Genomic DNA, 23422 nt, shown 5'->3' on the forward strand with positions numbered 1-23422 from the left:
TTCAGATTCCTATCACATGCTCTTAGCCAACTACTTCCTCCAAGTTGACCATTATCTGTATTAGATTAGGAATTCACTTCATCATTTATTCTCCCTTCAGGCTGATGAAATGGTATCCAGACAAGTCAAGATTGTATTAGATGAAACATTTTCAGCTACTAATGTATCTTACCTCTATCCTATTGGTGATTTGTATGAAGAAGATTGTTTTATATTCTCCATCTAATTTGGTAGTTTTTTTTGGGGGGGGGCATAGTTGCTTTACAATGTTGTGTTAGTTTCTGCTGTACAGCAAAGCAAATCAGTTATATGTATACACATATCCCCTCTTTTTTGGACCCATAAACAAGGTGAAAAGACAACCCTCAGAATGGGAGAAAATATTTGCAAATGAAGCAACTGACAAGGGATTAATCTCCAAAATGTACAAACAGCTCATGCAACTCAATATCAAAAAAACAAACAACCCAATCAAAAAATGGGTGGAAGACCTAAATAGACATTTCTCCAAGGAAGACATACAGATGGCCAAGAGGCACACGAAAAGGTGCTCAACATCACTAATTATTAGAGAAATGCAAATCAAAACTACAATGAGGTATCACCTCACACCGGTCAGAATGGCCATCATCAAAAAATCTACAAACAGTAAATGCTGGAGAGGGTGTGGAGAAAAGGGAACCTTCCTACACTGTTGGTGGGAATGTAAATTGATACAGCCACTATGGAGAACAGTATGGAGGTTCCTTAAAATACTAAAAGTAGAACTACCATATGACCCAGCAATCCCACTGCTGGGCATATACCCTGAGAAAACCATAATTTGGTAGTTTTTAATAAATCCTTACAATGACTAACCTTCTATTTCTCTTTCTTTTCACATTAACTCAGACATCTTCTAGCCTGCATCCCCTGTCTCTGATGATTTTCCATGTCAGTATGTACACTAATTGCATCTCCTGCTAACATACATCGTGTTACCATATTCAGACAGCATATTTATAGACTTGTGTTTTCTTAGGTAGTGAATCTGTTTAGTCTTTTCTGTTGTTGCTAGGTAGGTGATGGGATACTTGATTCCTTTTATGGATTCTAGTTTTCAGTCATCCTTGACTACACTGGCAAGTCTCTAGGCCAGTCTTTACAGTCTGAGCCAACGTACCTCCACGTAATGGCACAGACTACTTGCATCAGAGATGCTGTTTCAGGAGATGTGGGAATGGGCCCAGGAAGCTGTACTTTTAACAAGCAATACCTATGATTTTTATGAACACAAGTTGGAGAGCCTCAAACATTGAAGTTTGGTTCTTCCCAGTTCTGGAGACATATATTCTGTTCTTCATTACAGAGTCTTCATTTAAGTAATTTAAACCAGTCTAGAGAACAAAACCAAATCTTTCTTTTTGATAACTCCTGAAAGAGTAAAAGTGGGAAATATTTTACGTCTAATACCTCTAGACCTCAAAAGCACTCTGCAAGTCAGATACTCAGAGAGGTTAAATCGTTTGCTCAAGGTTACGCAGATCATGTTTAGCATAGAATTTAAACTAAAGTGGGCATGACTCCAGTGCCTGAGATGACTACAACACATCATGCTATCCCACTCAACTATTTCCTTTAGCCAACAATGGAGATCAGATAAGGATTGAAGCTGTTGGAAGGGAGGGAACAAATAGCCTGTATAAGGAGGAGAGAAGGAGACTCAGAGCAGAAAAATGGGGAAGGAGAACAAGCCCACCCCCAGCACACTCTTAGATGGAAGTGGAGGTCTGAGTATATGCTGGAGACAGCTGCCAAAGAACACTAGAAAGATATACAAGGCCCTATGAGGAACAAGGTAAATTCAAGGCAACTTACGGGAGAGCAGGGTCAGCCTGTCCCCCAACCCTCAATTATAGTGAGACCGTTCCAAGATGGTTACACTCAGATATTGGTCTTTAGGTTAATTATTCAATGAAAAAATAAAGGTCCTCTTAAGGAACACGGTTTGTGTGTATGATATCCATAAGTTAGGTGTTCATACTGGAAGAACTGGGGAAAGAATAAGCTGGTTTATTGGAAACGTTTAGAGAACTGATGATATAAATCTTTTAACTGGGTGATTTAAATAAAAGAAAATATGTAAAGAAACAGATTAGAATTCAACGTTCAAACTAAATTTTTTCATTCACTTACTATTTACTGTTTCATTTGTGAAATATTTATTGACTGCCTGCTATATACCTGGAATTAAACTAAGTGCTGGAGTGTTCTTCTAGGTTAAGATTGCTCAGAAAATGTAGAGTAAATATATGAATGAATGGATGGACAGAATGAATGAATGAATAAAAGTTTAACAAGCAATCACGTGAATTAGAGAAAATGAACAACATGTACAATGAGAGCTTGGCTAGCTCTCTGCAAATATCCTTGGCTGAGTTAGGAAAGCTCAAGCCTACAATTCTTGGCCCTTTCTGATGAGCCTCTAGAGATGTGAAGTCTTACACTCAAGGTCAGGTAATCTTTCAAGTTTACCTGTGAAGCTACAGTATTCATGAAGTGTTCCACAGCCAACCCGACTTTTTATTAAAGCACATGAGAGAAGATCCTGAGTCAAGAATAGCTTCTACTCACAAAATCCATCTTATAGGCAAGCAGGATAATCACAGACAACGCTAAGGAAAAACCCTGCAACTTCTGGTTTTTTTTTTCAACAGACGTTATCTGTACAAAGTTATCAGTTGACAGAATTCAAATAATTAAAACACAGGGTAGTGCATTTATTTACTTATGAGCTCCAGCACTTCCTGTTTGACAACCTGAAAACTGAAGATCTTAATACGAGCAATTATAATGAAAATAATGTTAAAAAAACTATATACTTTTTTTATACAGATTAAAATAAACACTTGCTTCTTTTATACTACAATTCAATAAAAATGGACCCACTATGTTTTAAAAAAGCCACAGAAATACTCTTGTTAAGACGTGAAGATGCCATTACCATGCACATGCAGTTGAATGTGCTGTTGTGTTTCTCCAGCTGCATTGGTAGCCACACATGTGTATCTGCCAGCATCTTCCATGAGGGCTTTGGCAATTTGTAGAACTCGACCAGAAGACTGTATCTAATTGGGATCAGAAAGTATGGCAGCATTTTGTACTTTATACTTGGACCTGAAAACATCTGCTGAATAGACAAACTCATTTAAATTTATAATATCTAGTTATATTTTTATGCCAGTATCTTAATTATCTTTTGATAGATTAGAGCCAGATCACTTCATCATGCACAAGAAAATAGACTATTTTGATTGAAAAGCTTTTCTTAGTCATTGGAAAACACAAAACAGTGTTACCTAAGGCAAGCCTGCTGGTACAGTCATAAAACTCCACTGAATAAAAGACTTTAGCACTGCAACTATGAGGTATGTGATGAAAATTTAAGCTATTTGAAAAAAACATGGTTACATTTATGTAACACTTCATAAATAGTTTTAAAACAATCTTTTTTGATTAAATGGTCATGGGGGCCAGAAAAACAATAAAAATTATAAAATATGAGTAATGGAAATGCAGATAAATTTCCTTGACTGGTTTTCCTTATTTCCCTCTTAAACGCATTACAGCTAGCCTCTACCATTTTGGAACTGGTGATTCAGTGGTTATTTTTTGAAAATGATTATTCAGAGGTTACCAGTTAACTTCTAATCACAGCATGCAGCAGCCTAGGCAGTGAGCTCATACTCTCCTTCACCATCTACAGCATTTGGCGTTGTTGACTTCCTGCTCCTTCAGTCACTCTGCCCTCTGGGAGCTGAAGGTACAGCATTCCCTCAGTTCTCATTCGCTGACTTTCTTAGTAGATTACTTTATGGAATCTGCTTCCTCTCCCTGTTCCATAAACAGGAAACTTAGCTTTCTGATAGTTTTCATCCAAACCCATGGCTGTGATGAAGAATCCCATGCAGACTCCTAAATTTACAGCATTGGCCTCAACTTTTCTCCTGAGCTTCCAGCTCTCTGCTGGACAGGTTAGCACATGAAATTGAACAATCCAAAACAAAGCTGTTTTCCTGTATTTCTAAACCAAATTCTCATTGCGTGTTTCCAATCTTGTTTAATGACACCAGTCATCTGGGTTTCAGAGCCCACTTTGACTCTCTTAGTAATTATACCACTCTGTGTTTCTCAGACTCCCCTGTCTCCATTCTCACAGCCACTGTGGGATTATAATGGCTCCTTAATTTATATTCCAGTGTCTCCAACCTCCCGAACTGTTAATCTGCCTTGCATACTGTTGCCAGAATAATTTATCTAAAATGCAAATTTGATCCTTTTACCAGTCCCCCTTCAAAGCTCATTCATGGCTCCCCACTTTGCCCAGAATGAAATCCGAACTAGCAAAGCCTTCCAGGCTTACCGCATTCTGACCCCGTAAGATCTTCTCTCCCTACACTCCCACATAAACTCCCACGTAACTTATTCTTCATCCATACTGTACTAAACACGTTAAGCAGCACATTCATATACTTATATTCACTTCTAGACTTTTGCATACGGCCTTTAAGTGCAGTAATTTCTTAAGATTCTGAACTAGATCATTTTTTTTCTATTTCTTCTTACTCTTTATTCTGCCCTCGGATTAACTCATCTACGTCCATGCGTTTCAAATATGATCTGTGTGCCAATATCCCCAGCCAGCACTATCTTTTGAGCTCCAAGACCATATATTCAATGGTCTACCTGGCAACTCCACTAGTTTATTTCAAGGTCAACTCAACACCCAGAAGTCTAAAACTCAAATCACAGTTATTCCCCCTCAAACTTATCTTCCTCCAAAGTCTCCTTTCTCACTGGATGGCATCACTATTTATGTACTTGTGTAGATTAGCTTCCTACTAATTTTTCTTGATATTCTCCACTCCCTCACCTTTCATCAACAATCTATAATCAAGCCCTAATGATTTAACCAATAGATAACTCTCAAATATATCCATGTATCCTCATCTCTATGGCCAGCATGTGAGTCCAAATTTCTATCTTTTCTCTCTTAGACAAATGCAAATAAGTAATTGATTTCCACATATCTACTCTTGACTCCTACAATTCATTCTCCAAACGGGCCTAGGTAACTACTGAAAATATAAGCCTGATCATGTCACTCTTCTCTTAAAACTGTTCAAAAATTTCACACTGTGAAATTCGCAAAGTGAAAATAAAATCATTAACATTACTTAAATGCCTCCTACCTGTCCTCTAATACCATTTCTCCCTTGCTCTTGGTTCCCTAATGGCTTGCTTTCACGTTCTCAAGAGGTGTCATGCTCCCCTTTACTTTAGGTTGTTTGCCCATGCACATCTTCTCTGAAAGATTCTACTCACCTCTCTTCTATTAATTTGCCCACTTAACTCCATATGTTCTTCAGATCTCCGCTTAAAGACTTTCTCCATAAATTACCCTCCCTCACCCTGCTGGAGGAGGTCACTGAGAGGATGTGACCGCAGGGATGACCCGTGAGCTGGACTCAGGCATTTGGAGGCTCCTCATCCTCTCCCCATTTTTGGAATGTGCATTCCATCTTCTTTCCCAGTGCTAGAAACTGCCCAAGGACGCAGCCTTGAGATAGTAGTGTGATGTTGAGACCATCTGGACAGGATATATGACTGAACCCAGTTAAGATCTCTATATAAACTTTTAAGATTTGGTGGGCACGTGAGGAGATCTACTCATCTTGCAGTCATCCAAGACAAGCCTGGTAAGTAAGTTCCCTTGCTTATTAAACCTGCCCCCTACCAATCTGGAGTGCTGTGCCTCTTTCTTAGATCTCTCTCTGCTCTCTCTGAATAGGGGGCCGATTTCAGATGACACCCGGGAAGCTCCAGGGGTTGCAAACCAACACACGCTCAAAGGCTTTCCTCATTATCTGTTCTTACACCTCTCTATACTGTCTCCTAAAATTACTCATCACAGTTTGCAATTATACTTTTGTACGATTGTATGATAAATATCTGTCTCCCAGGTAAACAGTTGTTTACCTGCTCTGTGTTAGAAGGCTACATATTAAATCTTTTGTTAGCTCAAATATGTGAGATTAGTTCCATTGAATTTGCAATAGGAATGATAAATGAACAGATATCCATCACTTCTGCTGGGAGAAGAACTTGGCACATCCCTTGTTACTGAAACCTACCTCAAGCAAAGCTCAAACCCACGTTAGTCAATTAACTTGATCTTAGTAGCAAAATCTATTAATTATTTTAATTGTATCATGTAGATTACTCAGGTTTGCAATCTACCTATCTATTAATTCAACAAATATGTACTGAGATATAGTTATATGCCCAGGACTATACTCAATATGAAAGATACACAAGTGAACTTATTCATAGAGACTGAGTCTCTGCCATCATGATGTTTATAAACTAAACTATGTTTTTCAAGAAACCATTTCACTTAGGTTTATGTACCAATAGATATAATTCTACCTTAATCCTGGTCAATGGTGAATATACTGAGGATACTCTGACTTACTTAGTACTGATGAACTATTCATCCATAAGATACTAGTTTTTAAATAATTAAAACAGGCATAAATTGAAATAATAAAAATACCAACCACTATGTTAAAATTAACATCATTGTTATTAGTCTTTAATTAATTCCATTTTTCAAATCAAAATATTAAGTTAAATTCTGAAAAATCCTAAGGAAAACATATATTGTTTTAGTACGTTTCCTGCAAAATCTATCCAACAGGAAAATCTATAATTAAGAAAGGAGAATATGATAGCTCCATATATAGCTTTCTCATCTTGGACAAAATAATATTCATACTTACTTTGAGGTTTCCTTGGGCAGTGTTGACAGGTTGGCCATCTTTTAACCATGTAATGGATGGCTTTGGAATGCCATTGGCTATGCACTGCAAAGTGATGGGCTTATACCTTACTACAGCTCTCTCAGAAAGCCCTGAGGATTTGATTGTTGGAGGAACTAGATTTAACAAAAAGAGAGGAGAAGAAAGGAAAGAAGGAAGAAAAAAGGAAGTGAGGGAGGGAGCGAAAACTATAATCAGTGGGATCAAACACTTAAAAGTCTGTATCCAAGAACCTGAAACTTCAAAATTTAGAAAAGGGCAGAGGCCTATTTTAACAAACAGAATAATTTCATTCCATGCATTTCACTTATAACTTTTAGCAATTTTAGAGATTACTTATGTCTTAACTATGGGTCTCTAATTCTCCAGAGAATAAGTGAAGTGTATTTACAGCCAACTGCAATCCACATGTATGTTTGGTTTACAACCTCTTGGTGTGTTTTCCCAATCTACTATGACCTGCCCTTTCTCTAGAGCTGCCTCATTAAATTGGGGTGGGTTTCCAGTACCCATATTTATACCACATGACTCTGTCCCCAGTAAGGCTGATTAAATCCAGGATAGTAACTTGATTTAAGCTGGGCCTGCCAGATTCCCTCCCTCAAGAATTGGAATTGAGACTGAGAAACAGCATCAGCTGTATTCCATCAAAATGCAGGAAAAAAACCAGTCCGCCTGGGAATAATGAAGTTGATGTTCATAGAAACCTCTACTTGTGGCTTCCAAACACTCTCCAGTTTCTCATTCCAGTCCCTCCCTTCCCAAGGTCTGCTGGCAAGTGAGATACCTAATACCCTGGCAGAGGGTTGCTTCTGTCATTAGACTAATGGTTCTAACCCTATTGTGCCAGTTCCTTGAGTGCACTTATGTGCCCTGGATCCTGCATAACACCCTCAGCCTCCATTTCTGGAAATGACTTTATTCACACTCCCTCCTGTTTTGGCTGAATCTTTGAACACTCGTATCCCCCCTTTATTTGAAATTTGCTGCCTGCCTCTTCTATCTTCTTTGATCTCATTCCTCAGACCCTCACATTCTATGCAGAATATACCTCTTACCATTTAAATTTGGTCTCAGTTCATTCACATGATACCTCTTGGTTAAATCTTCTGTGTTAGTAAAGTGCCTTAAAATTTTCCAATATCTAATTCAAATTTGATCCAAATTCTCACTCAAATTAGCACTACTTTCCACAACTCAAGATTTATCCAGATTACTGAGCTAAGTTCTGAACTAGATACTGAAACAATGCATAAATGAATTTTCAGTGAAATGCTCCTTCTTCAGCATACCATGAACAGTCACTTCAAATTCCTTCTTGTGGTCCCCAGCAGTGTTTGTTGCTACACACCGATAAAGGCCTGTGTCTGACACTTGAGCCTGGGCAATAACCAGTTTGTGTCCATGTAGTAAGATCTTGAATCCATCCCTTTCATCAATTAGCTGGCCATCCTTCAGCCACCTACAGAAATAAGGCAAAAAGAAGTCTGGAGACATATTTTAAATAACTATGTTCCTAACTATATCTTAAATAACTATGTTTCTAAAGCAATCTATCTATCTCGGAGGAACTACATTTATTCATATATTCGACTTATATACTTATATATATGTATGTATATGTGTATATATGTATATATGATACATTTATATATATGTATTCTCAATTATGTACTTGCCTAATTTCCCATCTGCTCACTCTAATAAAATAAACTGTAAATAGGGAAAAGAAAAAGGAAACCTAGTTTAACAAAGAAGCTGGCATATTATTGGAACCCAAGAACTATGTGTACAGTTCTTCATTCTTCTATTAATGCTGGGCTACAGAAAGAGGCAAATGCCCCTACATATCACTCACTTCAAATGTTTAAATAATATTAACCAACAAAACACACATAATCTTAAAACATCTGTAAAATAAAATCCTAAAATCATATAGCATTATAATTTTTAATTTATTATGAATTATCACTTTCCATTTAGTTTTATAATCATGGGTGAACATATTTTAGCCCAAAAGTTAGCTGAGTATCTGTTCCTTTGCATATCCCATAGCACTTTGGAAATGAAAGATAAGTATTGAAGAAATACTTCGTGAATGAAGGAATGAGAAAAAAGTATTGGTAATCATATATTCATGTTAACTTCCACTATTCCTTAATATGTCTGGCATACTGTTTTAAATTCCGTTGTTCATTTAACATTTCAGTGCTTCAGGAAGATCTGACAGATACTGCTTAATAGTCTGTCTCTATGAACTGAAAATGTAATTTTTAAGAGCATATAACGAAGTCTTCTAATTGAGATTTATGGGCCCTGTGAGTATCAGATAAAAGTTGCCTTGAATATAGAGTACGTCTTTTAAAAGAGGGATATAATTAGTATAATTTTATAAATCACTTTTGAATGACACAGAACCTCTTTCGAGATAGCTCTAAAACACTCAAATAAAGAAGTGGGAGATATTTAGAAGACATACCAAAACCCTTACATGATAGTTGGTGGAGGAGAGCCTGTCACTTGACAATCTAGCTCCAGTAAGTTATTAACCATCACAATGAAGTAAGACATTTCGTCTCCTCCTTCTATAGCTGGTGGCACTAGAAAACAGCAAGGATGTAACATACAAAGAAATGTTTACAAGAAAAAATATAGCATCACTTTAAGCAATACTAAGTTGCACTTAGAAGGCTGATAAGTATCATAGTCATTTGGTACATGAAGGAGACTTCAGAAATGTATTGCAAAATACCTTTTACAATACACATTTGCCACAATCAATAAATATACTTTCGAAACACTGTGAATTTTTCTCAGTTAATCTAGCACTATGGGGCTGATGATGCCATCAAAACATAAAGTTGATTCATATTTTATGTTGCTTATTTTCATAAGAATAAGATAAGGGAACCTCAAAAATTGGGCCTGCATTGAAAGCCTTCAATTTATAAAGAAATAGAGATGTAAGGTTACAAGATGACTTTCCAAGTGCCACAGACTAAGTTTCCTATTGTTTAACACAGTGCTCATGACAAGAGACCATGCTGTCACTCACTACAATCAGATATTGTCACAAATGTAAAAAGGCATCTACCTACTTACAAAGTGTACCTATCAGGGCAAGTGGAAGATTTATGTGGGTTTTTAGATCTTGGGACTCTGGTGATCAATTCACCACTCAGTAATGTGTAGTCCAGAGTTGAACAGATCACTAAACCTTCTCTAAGATTGTTTTATTATTCCATGAACACAAAAGCATTTAATAAACTAGTCAGGTTTTGCTATGAATATGAGAATACAGGTGGCAGCATCCTCATTTACCTAGGACGTCAACTTCGTATTTGATTTCCTTTTCTCCTGCCACACTGGTAGCCACACATATATACTGTCCCCTATCGACTTCTAGGGCACCCATGATTTCCAGTTTCTTCCCACCAGCTTCTATGCGGATGTTGTTACTCGCTTTCACAGGTACACCGTCTTTCAACCAGGTGAGAACTGGAGGAGGGTTGCCAGCAGCTTTACATTCCAGTGTCAACGAATGAGCAATAACCACTTGCTTATTGAGAGGCGCAGCCAAGTCACCTTCAATCATTGGAGGAACTACGTAGAAAAGAGTAATATTTCAGGCAATTCTTTAAAATCCTCATGAAATAAAGGGGATTCTTTTCATTTTTAACTCACGTAGTTTGACTACAGAAACTACCTATATGTCCATCTCCCCCTAAGCTACTGAGGAAAGAATTTCTTGGTTCAGCTTATCTGCAATTAGTCTAAATACTGTCGGATACGCTATACTGTGTCTGGCTTAAAAAGGACAAATTGGAGAGAATGAGCTTAGTGCTAAGAACTACTTTACCTTCTCCGTAAAAATCAAATGGTCTAGATTCCCTAGTGCCATAGGCAGATGGTTGACTGAATGAATGGGCCACTTCTTGCTAACCTTAGCTTTTTAAAATATTTTTCCAAATCATGAGACAAATTCTTCTAATTCCAATGTATGCATATCGAAGACAACCCAACCCAACAGGGATTTATTAGTGAACAAATTGCATGTTGCCATATTAGAAAGCATAGGCAGAAAAGTACATAATTAAAACATATATTTTTTTCCTTACCATAGACATCCACATGGAAAGATTTTTCAGCAGTCCCAGCAACATTGGTTACTTGACACTTATATGTTGCTGAATCAGAGACCTGTGCTCGAGGGATATGAAGAAATTGTCCTTTATCAATATAAAGTGCTTGTGAGCTGGATATGATTGGTTGGCCGTCTTTATACCAAGTAATAGCAGGCATTGGAAGTCCCCGTGTTTCACATTCCAGTTTAATTATGCTGTTGATCAGTGCTGATATTTCTGTGGTGACATTCCCTCCTTTAATACTAGGTGGAACTACAAAGGATTTCAGAACAGAAACAAGTCTTCTAAGTTTTAGCATCTGCATCAAAGTCTCAAACGCTATAGATATTTAAATAATGCATTAAAGTAAATATGAATTAAAGACAATTAGGAAGTCTGTGATTTACCTATTGATAATTAGTTGCCTGTTTTGTCAAAACAATCTTCATCACTGTCCTTTTGGGTTTCAGATTTCAGTAAAAGCAGAAAGTCAGTTTTCATTTCAGGGGTTCATTTAAGCCCAATAGATCATATTACAGTAACTAAGAAAGTCGTGTTTAACAAACAAAGCAAAACAAAATAAATCCCACTTAAAGTAAATACAATAAGTTTGAAATGAGGCCAAGGGAGCAAAAATGTCAGATGAGGTACAACTGCATGCCCTTTCCCCAGGAAATACAAAAGGCCTAAGTGCTTTCAGATCCAGCTACTGGTAATAGCTGTGGAGTCTTTAACTTTTGCTTCTTCTTACTTTTTTTTTTTTTTTTGGAACCGCCACAGAGAGTTCATTCACTCAATTATACTCATCTAATTGGCTACATGTGTATCTTTCATAATTCAGTAACCACATGTCTGGCCTCTCACACCACATGAGGACTCTGCTGCTGGAAAAACAACACCACTGACTCAAGCTCTGCTACATACTCTGAACACGATCATTCCAGGATTGTGCTATCACTGCAATAACTTAAAATAAATTAAATGGCATGTGCCTGAATTTGAGTGCTTTAATTTTTTAAAATAAACTTTTATTTTAGAAGAGAATGTTTTTCTTATGTTTGGACTAGGGTTATGGGTTTTGGAAGCACGATCACGGAGTACCATTCTCATCAGTCATATCAAGGGTACACACTATCAACACAGCTTATCACTGATGATGTTGACCTTGACCACCTGGTTGAGGTAGATTTTGCTAGGTTCCTCCACTGTAAAGTTACTCTCTTTTGCCCTTTTGAAAAGAATCACTCTTCCCAGCCCATATATATGAGGGGGAGAGCTATTCTACTTCCTTGAGAGGGGAATACCTACATAATTTATCATCTGGAATTCTTCTGTATGAGAGATTAGTCTCTCTTCCCCAATTTATTTCTTTATATCAATATGCACTCATGGAGATTCATTTTATACTTTGGGTATAATCCAATACTACATTATTTATTTTATTGTTCAAATTGTTCCAGTTATGGCCTTTGGGAGCTATTCCAACCGGCCCTATGTCCCTTTGACATACTCACATCATATTATTTTAGTATTTTCTTATTTTCTGGCCCTACTACATGCTCCAGGCTCATCTTTATACTCTCTGCCCCAGCCTTAGAATTAACTATTTCTCCTAGAAGCTCTGGTTCTTTTTAGTGGAAAAGAATATTAGAAAACAGTATCTAGATCTGAGTGGAATTCCTTAATGTTTTCTGATAATTGTTCTTAGAACTAGTTCACAGTGACAAACATTGATATACATATTTTTTTTCCTCACACATAAATGAAGGCAAGATCTACTATACAGGCATACTTCCTTTTACTGTGCTTTGCCGACACTGTATTTTTCACAAACTGAAGGTCTGTGGCAGGTCTGCACTGAGCAAGTCTATTGGCACTATTTTCCAACAGCATTGGCTCACCTCCTGTCTTTGTCACATTTTGGTATTTCTATCAATATTTCAAACTTTTTCATTATTATTATATTTGTTGTGGAGATCTATGATCAGAGATTTTATTTTATTTTTTTTAGTGATCATGATGGATTCTTTAATAAAAATATATCTTTTTTTTAACATCTTTATTGGAGTATAATTGCTGTACAATAGTGTGTTAGTTTCTGCTTTATAATAAAGGAAACCAGCTATACATATACATATATCCCCATATCTCTTCCCTCTTATGTCTCCCTCCCTCCCACCCTCCCTATCCCACCCCTCTAGGTGGTCACAAAGCACCGAGCTGATCTCCCTGTGCTATGCAGCTGCTTCCCACTAGCTATCTATTTTACATTTGATAGTGTATATATGTCCATGCCACTCTCCCACTTTGTCTCAGCTTACCCTTTCCCCTGCCCGTGTCCTCAAGTCCATTCTCTGGGAGGTCTGTGTCTTTATTCCCATCTTGCCCCTAGGTTCTTCATCACCTTTTTTTTTTTTTCAGATTCCATATATATGTGTTAGCATACAGTATTTGTTTTTCTCTTTCTGACTTACTTCACTCTGTATGACAGACTCTAGGTCCATCCACCTCACTGCAAATAACTCAATTTTGTTTCTTTTTATGGCTGAGTAATATTCCATTGTATATATGTGCCACATCCTATGTATCCATTCATCTGTTGATGGGCACTTAGGTTGCTTCCATGTTCTGGCTATTGTAAATAGAGCTGCAATGAACATTGTGGTACATGACTCTTTTTGAATTATGGTTTTCTCAGGGTATATGCCCAGTAGTGAGATTGCTGGGTCGTATGGTAGTTCTATTTTTAGTATTTTAAGGAACCTCCATACTGTTCTCCATAGTGGCTGTATCAATTTACATTCCCACCAACAGTGCAAGAGGGTTCTCTTTTCTCCACACCCTCTCCAGCATTTACTGTTTGTAGATTTTTTTGATGATGGCCATTCTGACTGGTGTGAGATGATATCTCATTGTAGTTTTGATCTGCATTTCTCTAATGATTAATGATGTTGAGCATTCTTTCATGTGTTTGTTGGCAATCTGTATATCTGATCAGAGATTTTAATGTTACTACTATGACTTGCTAAAGGCTCAGATGATGGTTAGTATCTTTTAGCGATAAAGTATTTTTAAATTAAGGTGTGTACTTTTTTTAGACATAATGCTTTTGTACATTTAATAGACTACAGTATAGTGTAAACATAACTTTTATTTGCACTGGGAAACCAAAAAAAATTTGTGTGACTCGCTTTATTGCAATATTTGCTTTATTGTGGTGGTATCTCAGAGGTATGCCTGTATTGTGAGGTAAATTTGATGGTGGAATAATTTTTCTATAAGGTGGTTTACTATATAAATCAGGGCAGCCAATTATGGCCCACAGGCCAGGCATCAAGATGCTGAACTAAGCACAGTTTTTGCATTTTTAAATGACTGGAAAAAATCAAAATAATGATAATATTTTGTGACATGTAAAAATTATATGAAATTCAAACTTCAGCACCTATTAAGTTTTATTGGAATATGGTCATGCTCATTTGTTTATGTACTGTCTATGGCTACTTTCACTTCTACAATGGTAGAGTTAAACTGTTGCAATAAATACCAAATGTGGTGTTCTCATTGCTTCTCACTGTTGCTCAGCTCACCATAAATTTCAGTGACACAATTATAAGCCAACAGCATTTCAAGTGCCATAAATATCACCATACCGTGATATTTTACTTTACTTTTATTACCAGTGCACACTCCCCATGTCAAAACACACAAAAGAAAGAGAAGTAAGCTTTAAAACGTGCCATTTTTAAAGCACAGTGTGGATTATTTTGTTATTAGGTTCAATGGCAAAGCACTGAGTTTATTTTTTAATAACACTATAGCTGTTTTGAAAAAATACAGTGTACACTAACTCTATTAGCCTAAGCACTCATCACAATATATCCCATTCAAAGAAAAACAACCGATAAATTAATATAAAATGGAATGTCTCATTAGGCAGAATTTCTTCACAAAAAGTCAAAATGAGGCTACCATCTAAGTTTCTGAGTGGCTCATTTGTTAGCCAAGGAAGGAGAGCCATTTACCAACAGTGATTTAATTAAATCAAGAATGATTGCATTAGCAAACAATTATGCCTAAACTAATCAATTTGTTTAAGATGATCAGCCTTTCCATAAGAAAAACTGCTTGAAGAGTTGAGAAAACTGACAATATCAATAGTCTTTTTTTTTTTTAAAGGCAACTTTTCTGAACAGTATTCTTGGCTCTTGACAAATCGACATGTTACTGATACTGCTTAGCTGTCTTTTATTTGAGGAGTCAATGCCACGGTGAAGAAACTGAAGAATTAGTCTCTAAGAATAGTCTGCATGGAACAACTACAGACAAAAATATTTTCAAAGAAGTTGAAAAAGCACTAATTTATTACAACCTGAAGTGGAATCTGCTAAGATGTGCTACAACTGATGGTGATAAAAATACGTGTGGGGCAGAAAAAGGTTTAGAGAAATTTACAAATTTTACATTTTAAATTTATTAAAATTTAAAATTCTAAAAGTCTATCGTTATTCCTTGTACTATTCATCAGCACTTGTGTAAAATATTCATGTGTTATTGAAAGAGAACTGTCCATGGGGTATTTTACTTGCTCTTATGGACTTAAATATCATCAGTTCCATGAATTTTTGTCAGAAGTAGAAGGTGAATATAATGACTTGTTCTACCTTATAGCAGCTTAATGTCTTAATTGTGGTAAAGTTACATTTTAATTTTTGGAGCTTAGGACTGAGACTGAATTTTTTCTGAATGAGAATTGTCCTCAAACACTATTATTGAGTACTGAATGATTTTGGAATTTAGTTTTGCCATAAACTTGACAATGTTTCTTAATAAGTTCAACCTAAACTTACCAGATAAAACCAGCACTTGAATGCAAAATATATACTGTTAGTACTCATTCTGTTGTTTGAATCACAAGTAATGTCAAGCTCCTCTACATATTTTCCATGCTGTCAAACAAAACTCAGATCTCGATTCCCCTACAAATTTGCAGTGAATATATTTTGAGCTCAACTTTCAGTTTCAACAATGTTTGTCAAACTTTGATGCAAATGCAAATGAAATTTCCACATTTTAAGTTCTTTTACCTCTGAAAACGAGGGCCTTCCAACTAACCTTCAGTTGGAATTGATTAATTGGGAGTAGAATGGCAGGCCAAAAGTCAAATATCAAGAGAATATAACAGAATTCTGCAAATGCCTTTCAAGTAATGAATATGATCAATTAAAATCTTATGTTTGTGAAATGATATTAGTATTTGACAGTATCTACAGTATCTGAATGAAAAGACATTTTCAAAAATGAAATACATAAAATCTCATTACATACCAGTATTAACAGATGAACATCTGCATTTAATTTTGGTGACAGGAATCATTAACTTTGAACTCTAATTAAGTAAAATGTTATCACTCCAAAAGAAATCCATTCTCATTAGTAGACTTGTATTACAACAAATTTTACAATTTTTAAAATTACCAGAAAAATAGAATATCATGAATAAACAATTGGTAGACATTTCTTTCTATTTTGTTATGTAAGTACCTACATAATGTCCTTGATTTTGCCTCACAGTCTGCAAAGCCTAAAATATTTACCAACTTGCCCTTTATAAAAAAGGTTTGTCAAGTCCTGCTATAGATAATTAATTAATTTCAATTCAAGCCACCATTTTGAAATCTTAAGAACGAACATTTTACTCAGACTTTAAATTTTTTTTTTTTTTGCAGTACGTGGGCCTCTCACTGTTGTGGCCTCTCCCGTTGCAGAGCACAGGCTCCAGACGCGCAGGCTCACCGGCCATAGCTCACGGGCCTAGCTGCTCTGCGGCATGTGGGATCTTCCCGGACCGGGGCATGAACCCGTGGTCCCCTGCATCGGCAGGCGGACTCTCAACCACTGCGCCACCAGGGAAGCCCTCAGAGTTTAAATTTTAATTTTGATTTGAGCCTACTGATGGAATCTGGAAACATACATCAAATTTTTAGCTGAAATTGTCTAAATAAACTGGCTAGCCTAATTAGTTGGATGATACATTAATGAAGTCAAAAACAGATGGGAACTCTACCTAATGCACTGTGGTAACCTAAATGGGAGGGAAGTCCAGAAGGGAGTGGATATCTGTATATGTATGGCTGATTCATTTTGTTGTGCAGTGGAGGCTAACACAACATTGTAAAACAACCATACTCCAATAAAAACTAATAAAAATAAACAAATTAAATTAAATTAAAAAAATGAAGTCAAGAACATAGGTTCAAACAACCCCTTACCCTCCATGAATGCTTTACAAAGGAATATCACTTGTATTGAAAAGAGTTCATTTTAAAAGTTTGTATTTATGAAATTGAGGAAAAAATTACTCAAAGAACATTTCCAGCTGAAAGCAGAACAATAAACCATCTACTGTTTAAATCTTCCAGATAAATATTTCTTCCTGTTTCAATCTAATTCATGTATACTTTTATGAGACCTGTACTTCTGTTTGAGGAAGGGTGTTACAGGTAAATGTTATGAACCCACTGCACATTAAAATGTACCATGTATATACACTCAAAGACTTTTACACCATTTGGGGAAACTCTCAGACCTCTGAAACTTATGCACGGACTGCAGGTTAAAAATCTTTGCTTCAGAACTACTGGCTATGAATCTGCAGTCTCCCCATAGGTTATTAAAAGCTCTTTATTTCCTTTTTTTTCACATTCATTCCCCACCCCCCATTTCCCCTCCATCTCTTTTATTTTTCATCATATTTTGTCTCCATTTCTTCCCTAATTCAGGCACAATGTGCATTTCTGCCTTTCAGATGCATCGGACCCACCTGCTTTTTCCTCATGTTAGTATGTAAATAAAGAAAATGAATGAATAAGCTGCATTATGAACCACATTCTCAACCTGAAATCTATATAAATATTTCTCACAGTTAGCCCAAGTATGGCATCTGTTTCATTTATTCTTAGGAATAAAAGCATTTTCACAAGCGAAACAAAATAAGCTTAAGATTACCCACTCAGAGGTGCAGACAAGCTTGCTAGAGAGGAAGTGGCATTATTTCCTGAATTACTGAATACTTAAAACTTCAGAGTGTTACAGTGCCTTTCATCTCAGACAATCTAAGAAGGTTTAGTCATTACAAAGCCCTCTCTTCTCAGTGCCTTAGGGCATCATACCAAATGAACAAGAAAATCTGAAATGAAAGAACTCAACTCCTATGGAAATAGGAGTCTTATTGAATCACCAAAACGTATTCATCACATTCTTTGGCAACAATACAACAATGTAGAGAAAACTATTCAACAGCTTAGGGGAAATATTGCACCTATTGTTCAAAAGGTTGGTTCTGGTAGGAGGCCAATGGTAGCAATACCACTTTTGTTTAACTTGGATGCCTGTACAGCTAATCTTTCAGTAACATTACTGTTTTTTGGAATACATGTCTGTTCACGACTGATTTCTTCCACAGGCTTCTATTTGTAGAAAGAAATGATTTAAAAGCCTGCATTAAATAAAATTTCTTTGATTCAAGAAAGCTATTTGAACTTTATATAAAGACAACTAACATTAAAAAAGGGAAATTTGCAATTCAGTGAAGTTATATAGAAATCAAGCCAGATTCTACATATATTTCAAGTTGTAAGACAATACAATCACTAAGTAGATAATAATAAATGAATAATATTCATTGAACTTTTACTGTAAGCTGGGAAATATAAAGTATCTAGCAATTGATCCTCACAATAATATTATTAAGTAGGTACTATTATTATCCCCATTTTATAGATGAGACCGAAGCTCAGAGGGGTCAATTTGTCCAAAGTTGCAAAGTTAGTAAGTGGCAGAAGCTGGGTCTGAACCCAAGTCCTCTTACCTCAGAAGCCCAAGTTCCTTTTGTTTTTTTTAATTTTTATTGGGGTATAGTTGATTTACAATGTTGTGTTAGTTTCAGGTGTACAGCAAAGTGAATCTGTTATACATATACATATATCCACTTTCTGTTTTGTTTTTTTTTTTTTTAGATTCTTTTCCCATATAGGCCATTACAGAGTACTGAGTAGAGTTCCCTGTGCTATACAGCGGGGTCTCATTAGTTATCTATTTTATACATAGTAGCGTGTATGTGTCAGTCCCGGTCTCCCAATTTATCCTCCCGCCACCTCCCCACCTAACCTCTGGTAACCATAAGTTTGTTTTCTACATCCATGACTCAAACCATCACCGTCCAACAGAATTATAATTAAGACCACATATATAATTTAAAATTTTCTAGTAGCCACATTAAAAAGTAGGAAAATAATACATTTTACTTAGTCCAATATATCTAAAATATCCTCATTTCAGATGTAATCAACGTAAAATTATTACTTAGGTATCTTACATTATATTTCTATATTAAGTCTTTGATATCTGGTGTGTATTTTATACTTACAGCTTGTCTCAATTTGGACTAGCCACATTTCCAATGCTCAACAGTCATGTGTGACTGGTGCCTACCATACTGAACAGTATATCACTAGACAATTCATTCACTGAGCAAGTATTTCTTGAGAGCTACTGTGTATCAGACATTAAAGTGGAGAACATGCAAAACAAGGCCCTGCTTTTATGAAGTTTAGCTTCCTTTGAGAGAAATAGCAAATAAGTAAATAAACCCATAAGTAAGCAACTAAACTATCAGACAGTGATCCGTGCTGTAAAGAAAACTGGGACAACGTAATAGAGAGTGATGACGTGATTGGTTTGGTTTGGGAAGATCCTACAAGGAAGTGACATTCCTGAGGTATCTAAACTTTCCTTGAGTGTCAAACGCTACACAAAGCAGAAGATAGTGCAGGAAGTAGAGCCACAATAAGCATGACTGGCCTAATGAGTCCTATTCCTTTCTATCATGCAATTCTTTGTGCCTGCAACATAATGTTCAAGTGCCTTCCTATGGCTCCTGGCATAAAAAATAAATGACTTTGGCAGTCACCTTCCTCAGGGGATATTGAGAATTTTAGTGAAATGAGGGCTACATACCTCTGATGGGGACTTAACTGAGAGAAAATAGCAGCACAGTCTAAAACATTTAAAATATTACCATGTGGTCTGAATAAAGGCCAAGATGCAATGAAAATAGAATAATTGAGTTGTTCTCATACCATCATCTTCATTGTATTTCATGCATCTATACTCTTTTTAGAGCTTTTTAAAAACCCCTTTAGGGATACAGACATTTGATTTATGTTATACTAACAAATCAGGGCATACTTGACCTCTTAAGTGAGGTCATATGAAAATCACTAGACCCCTTGAAGAAATCCATACTTAATGATAAAATACATTAAAATTGGATGCAATGTTCTAGCCTAAAACACATGAAAATAGGCTTTTTCTTTTAAAGTAAGTAGCATTCCAAATTACTTGTATTGAATCAAAGAGCAGTTAACAGTAGAGCGAACCCTGATTTTCATGTTTAATGAGAACTGATAATAACAGTAAAAAGCATAAGAACGTCACACTTACTATAGATAGTCAGTTTTATATCCTTGGCTTGTTTGCCAGCTGCATTAGACACAGTACACTGGTAGCGTCCCTTGTCACTTCTTCGTGCATTCTTTAAATGTAAAATTTGTCCTTTGTCTAGAAGTTCAATATTAGAGTCTCCCAAAAATAAAGGCCTAGAAAAAGTAAAATTTTATTCCATGGGCCCATTTTTGTTATCCTAAATGTTTTCTCTTTTATTAATCACAACAAAAATCATTAAATCATATGACTTTAAAAATATGAATCAAAGTTGAGTTTTTTAGTATGAATCTAAAAAAAATACAATGATATGATTAAGTACTTCTGTTCAGAAGAACAGAATTATTAAACCACTTTACTAATGAAAGTAGATAATTATCACTCTGAGACAAAACTTCACTTAAACTTAAATTAAATGAATAATATTAAATTATTAAATTGAACTTCATTTCAAACTTAAATTGTTGAATAATATTAATACAAAACTTTATTTCTTTCATTCATCCCCCCACTGTTTTTTATTGGTTTACAAAGCCAAAATTTCTACCATCATTCAGAAAAGAAAAACTAAGTGTACAGGAGCTTCAAGCTAAGCAATATTATTTGTAAACTAATATTATAACACCTGGAAAAATATTTACAATAGAATGAATGGTTATTACTTACTAAAGACAATGATCATGCCAATTTTCCTAAAAAGTAGATATTGTAATAAATATAAATGCTTTTATAATCATAAATACTGAAAGATATTTACCCCAAAGGCAGCTCATATATATATATTTGTCAAGGAAGACTTCTTCTACTATACGGAGTCATTTACTAACTATTATAAAATGCTTACTTTATGTTTGGCAGCAGCTTTATTTAATACTTAAAACATCATGGTAATTAAAGTCTATGATATCCTAAGAGTCATGCCTTTAAAATCCATTGATCTTCTTTCAGGAAAACCCATAGCCAGTTTTTAAAAAGCTGCAGTGAACTAGCCCCATGATAAATAGATGCACTGCTATATTAATAAGCCACCAATCAGACTACAAGGTTAAATGGAAACACATTTAATTTTCTGTGGTAGCATCCCATACTGTTCCTTGGTATGACTCTTTTAAGTTCTCTAAAGCTAAGAGAATAAAGTACCTTATTTTAATGCATTTTAACTGTTTAAAGAAGTGGAATACTTGATAATGCTACTCAAATTGAATTAACTTTAAAACTTTCACTGATTGTTAATTATGCAAGTAACACAAAAATTGAAACAAAGAAAAAAACATTATAATAAGAAAAGGTCTCCTTGTTTTATTATCCCTAATGTGAGTCTTTTCTCTAGACTTCTTACAATTGTCAGTTTAGTTTGTGTTCTTCCACATGCTTTTCTAAACATTTTTCACCCATAAATGTATTGCTAGAGGAATCTAAAGTTGTTACACATAAATGGTATTGTATTATTGTTCTACTTTTCACTTGACAATAGCTATGGAGATAGTTTTGGTACATATAGCCTGATCTTACTCTTTTGAATTGCTGTCCAGTGTTTCATAATAAGACAATGCCATACGTCATCTATCCTCTCTCCCAATGTCAAGCTTTAAGCAGTTTTCACTTTTCTGCTTTCACAGTGTTTCAGGGAGTATTCAGGGAGTCAAGCCTTCCTGCAGAACAGATGACTAGCTTCCCTGTCCTAGACACCAGAAGTGTCACTGCTACATTATAGCATATGAGTATTTAAATTTTAATAGATATCAACAAATTGCCTTTCAGAGTACTAATTTACATTGTCCCATCAGAGTCCTATATCCTGATTTCCCATACTCTAAGCCAACACTTGATATTTTTCGAACCTCTACTTTTTCTTGCCAAACTAACCTATGAAAAACAAAATCATATTATTTTGCTTACCTTCTCCAAATTATTGAAGGTAAGCATGTTTTAATATATTTATTGATTAACTATATAACTTCTCAATTGCCTGTTTATACCCTCCACACATTTTTCTATGTTGTTTGCCTTTCTTATTGACATATAAAAAGTTTTTACACAATCCTTTATTTTATACACTGAAAACCTTTACTCTTTGCTATTTAGGTCTTAGACAGCTGCTTTCAGAAATTATAATAATACACAAGGGCCAAGAGAAACATCTAATTGCTCTTTTGTGGTTGTTCCTTTTTGACCATATATTAAACTAGCTTAAGCATGCATCTTGCTGTCATAAGCAAGTTTTCCTTTTTAATAATTCAAACAATTCCATGTAAAGACAAGATTATCTCTGTACTTGGATCTTGCATTTTTCATTCTTAGCCCTTAGTGTATATTTAGTGTATAATAAATGTGAGTTCCTCTGTGTCTCTAAAATAAATTCCCAGCATTTATGAAGTCCTACAATTCATAAATTCATAAATTTGAGACCATTTTTGAACAATATTGTTTTCCCTTCATGTTCATTTAATAATATTCTATGTGGTAAGATAACTAAGAGGGGGAAAATCCACATCTATTCCCGAACAATTGGATCCTTGTAACAAATACAGAAGAGGTACTCACTTGCCATCTTTGAACCAGTGAATAATGGGAAAGGGAGTGCCTTTGACCTGGCATTCAAGGGTGGTATCCTGGTTGAGGACAACTGAGACTTCACTTGGGGAGCTGGTACCTATTATGGTGGGTGGGACTTGAACAAAGACATTTTATCATGAAAATCTATGACTTAGCAAAAAGAGTGGGGAGTGAGAGAAGATAATGATTTCTATAATATTTCAACAAGATCTTAATGTTAAAAGTGAAATACCATAAAATAATCCCTTTCATATCACATCTGCAGACCCAAATGTCAAATTTAAACATAGGAACACGTTCATGAAAGATCTGATAGCAAGACAATTACTTGGAAGAATTATAGTAGTAAAGAACTCATTTTGAGGAGTATTAAATCAA

General features: G+C 35.6%; 1 protein-coding gene across 1 annotated transcript in view; it reads right to left on the bottom strand.

Annotated features, from left to right (window-relative positions):
• Positions 1–23422, bottom strand: part of HMCN1 (hemicentin 1) — a 521171-nt gene that overhangs the window by 217919 nt on the left and 279830 nt on the right. The window contains exons 29-36 of the mRNA XM_030873036.2: positions 23033–23159; positions 20489–20643; positions 10979–11257; positions 10182–10463; positions 9352–9460; positions 8153–8322; positions 6822–6976; positions 2984–3107 (exon numbers count right to left, since the gene is read on the bottom strand). Coding sequence (XP_030728896.2) covers positions 2984–3107; positions 6822–6976; positions 8153–8322; positions 9352–9460; positions 10182–10463; positions 10979–11257; positions 20489–20643; positions 23033–23159 — 1401 coding nt within the window. The remainder of the gene's footprint in view (positions 1–2983; positions 3108–6821; positions 6977–8152; positions 8323–9351; positions 9461–10181; positions 10464–10978; positions 11258–20488; positions 20644–23032; positions 23160–23422) is intronic.

The sequence above is a fragment of the Globicephala melas genome, chromosome 1, assembly GCF_963455315.2.
Source record: "Globicephala melas chromosome 1, mGloMel1.2, whole genome shotgun sequence".
Lineage (NCBI taxonomy): Eukaryota > Metazoa > Chordata > Mammalia > Artiodactyla > Delphinidae > Globicephala > Globicephala melas.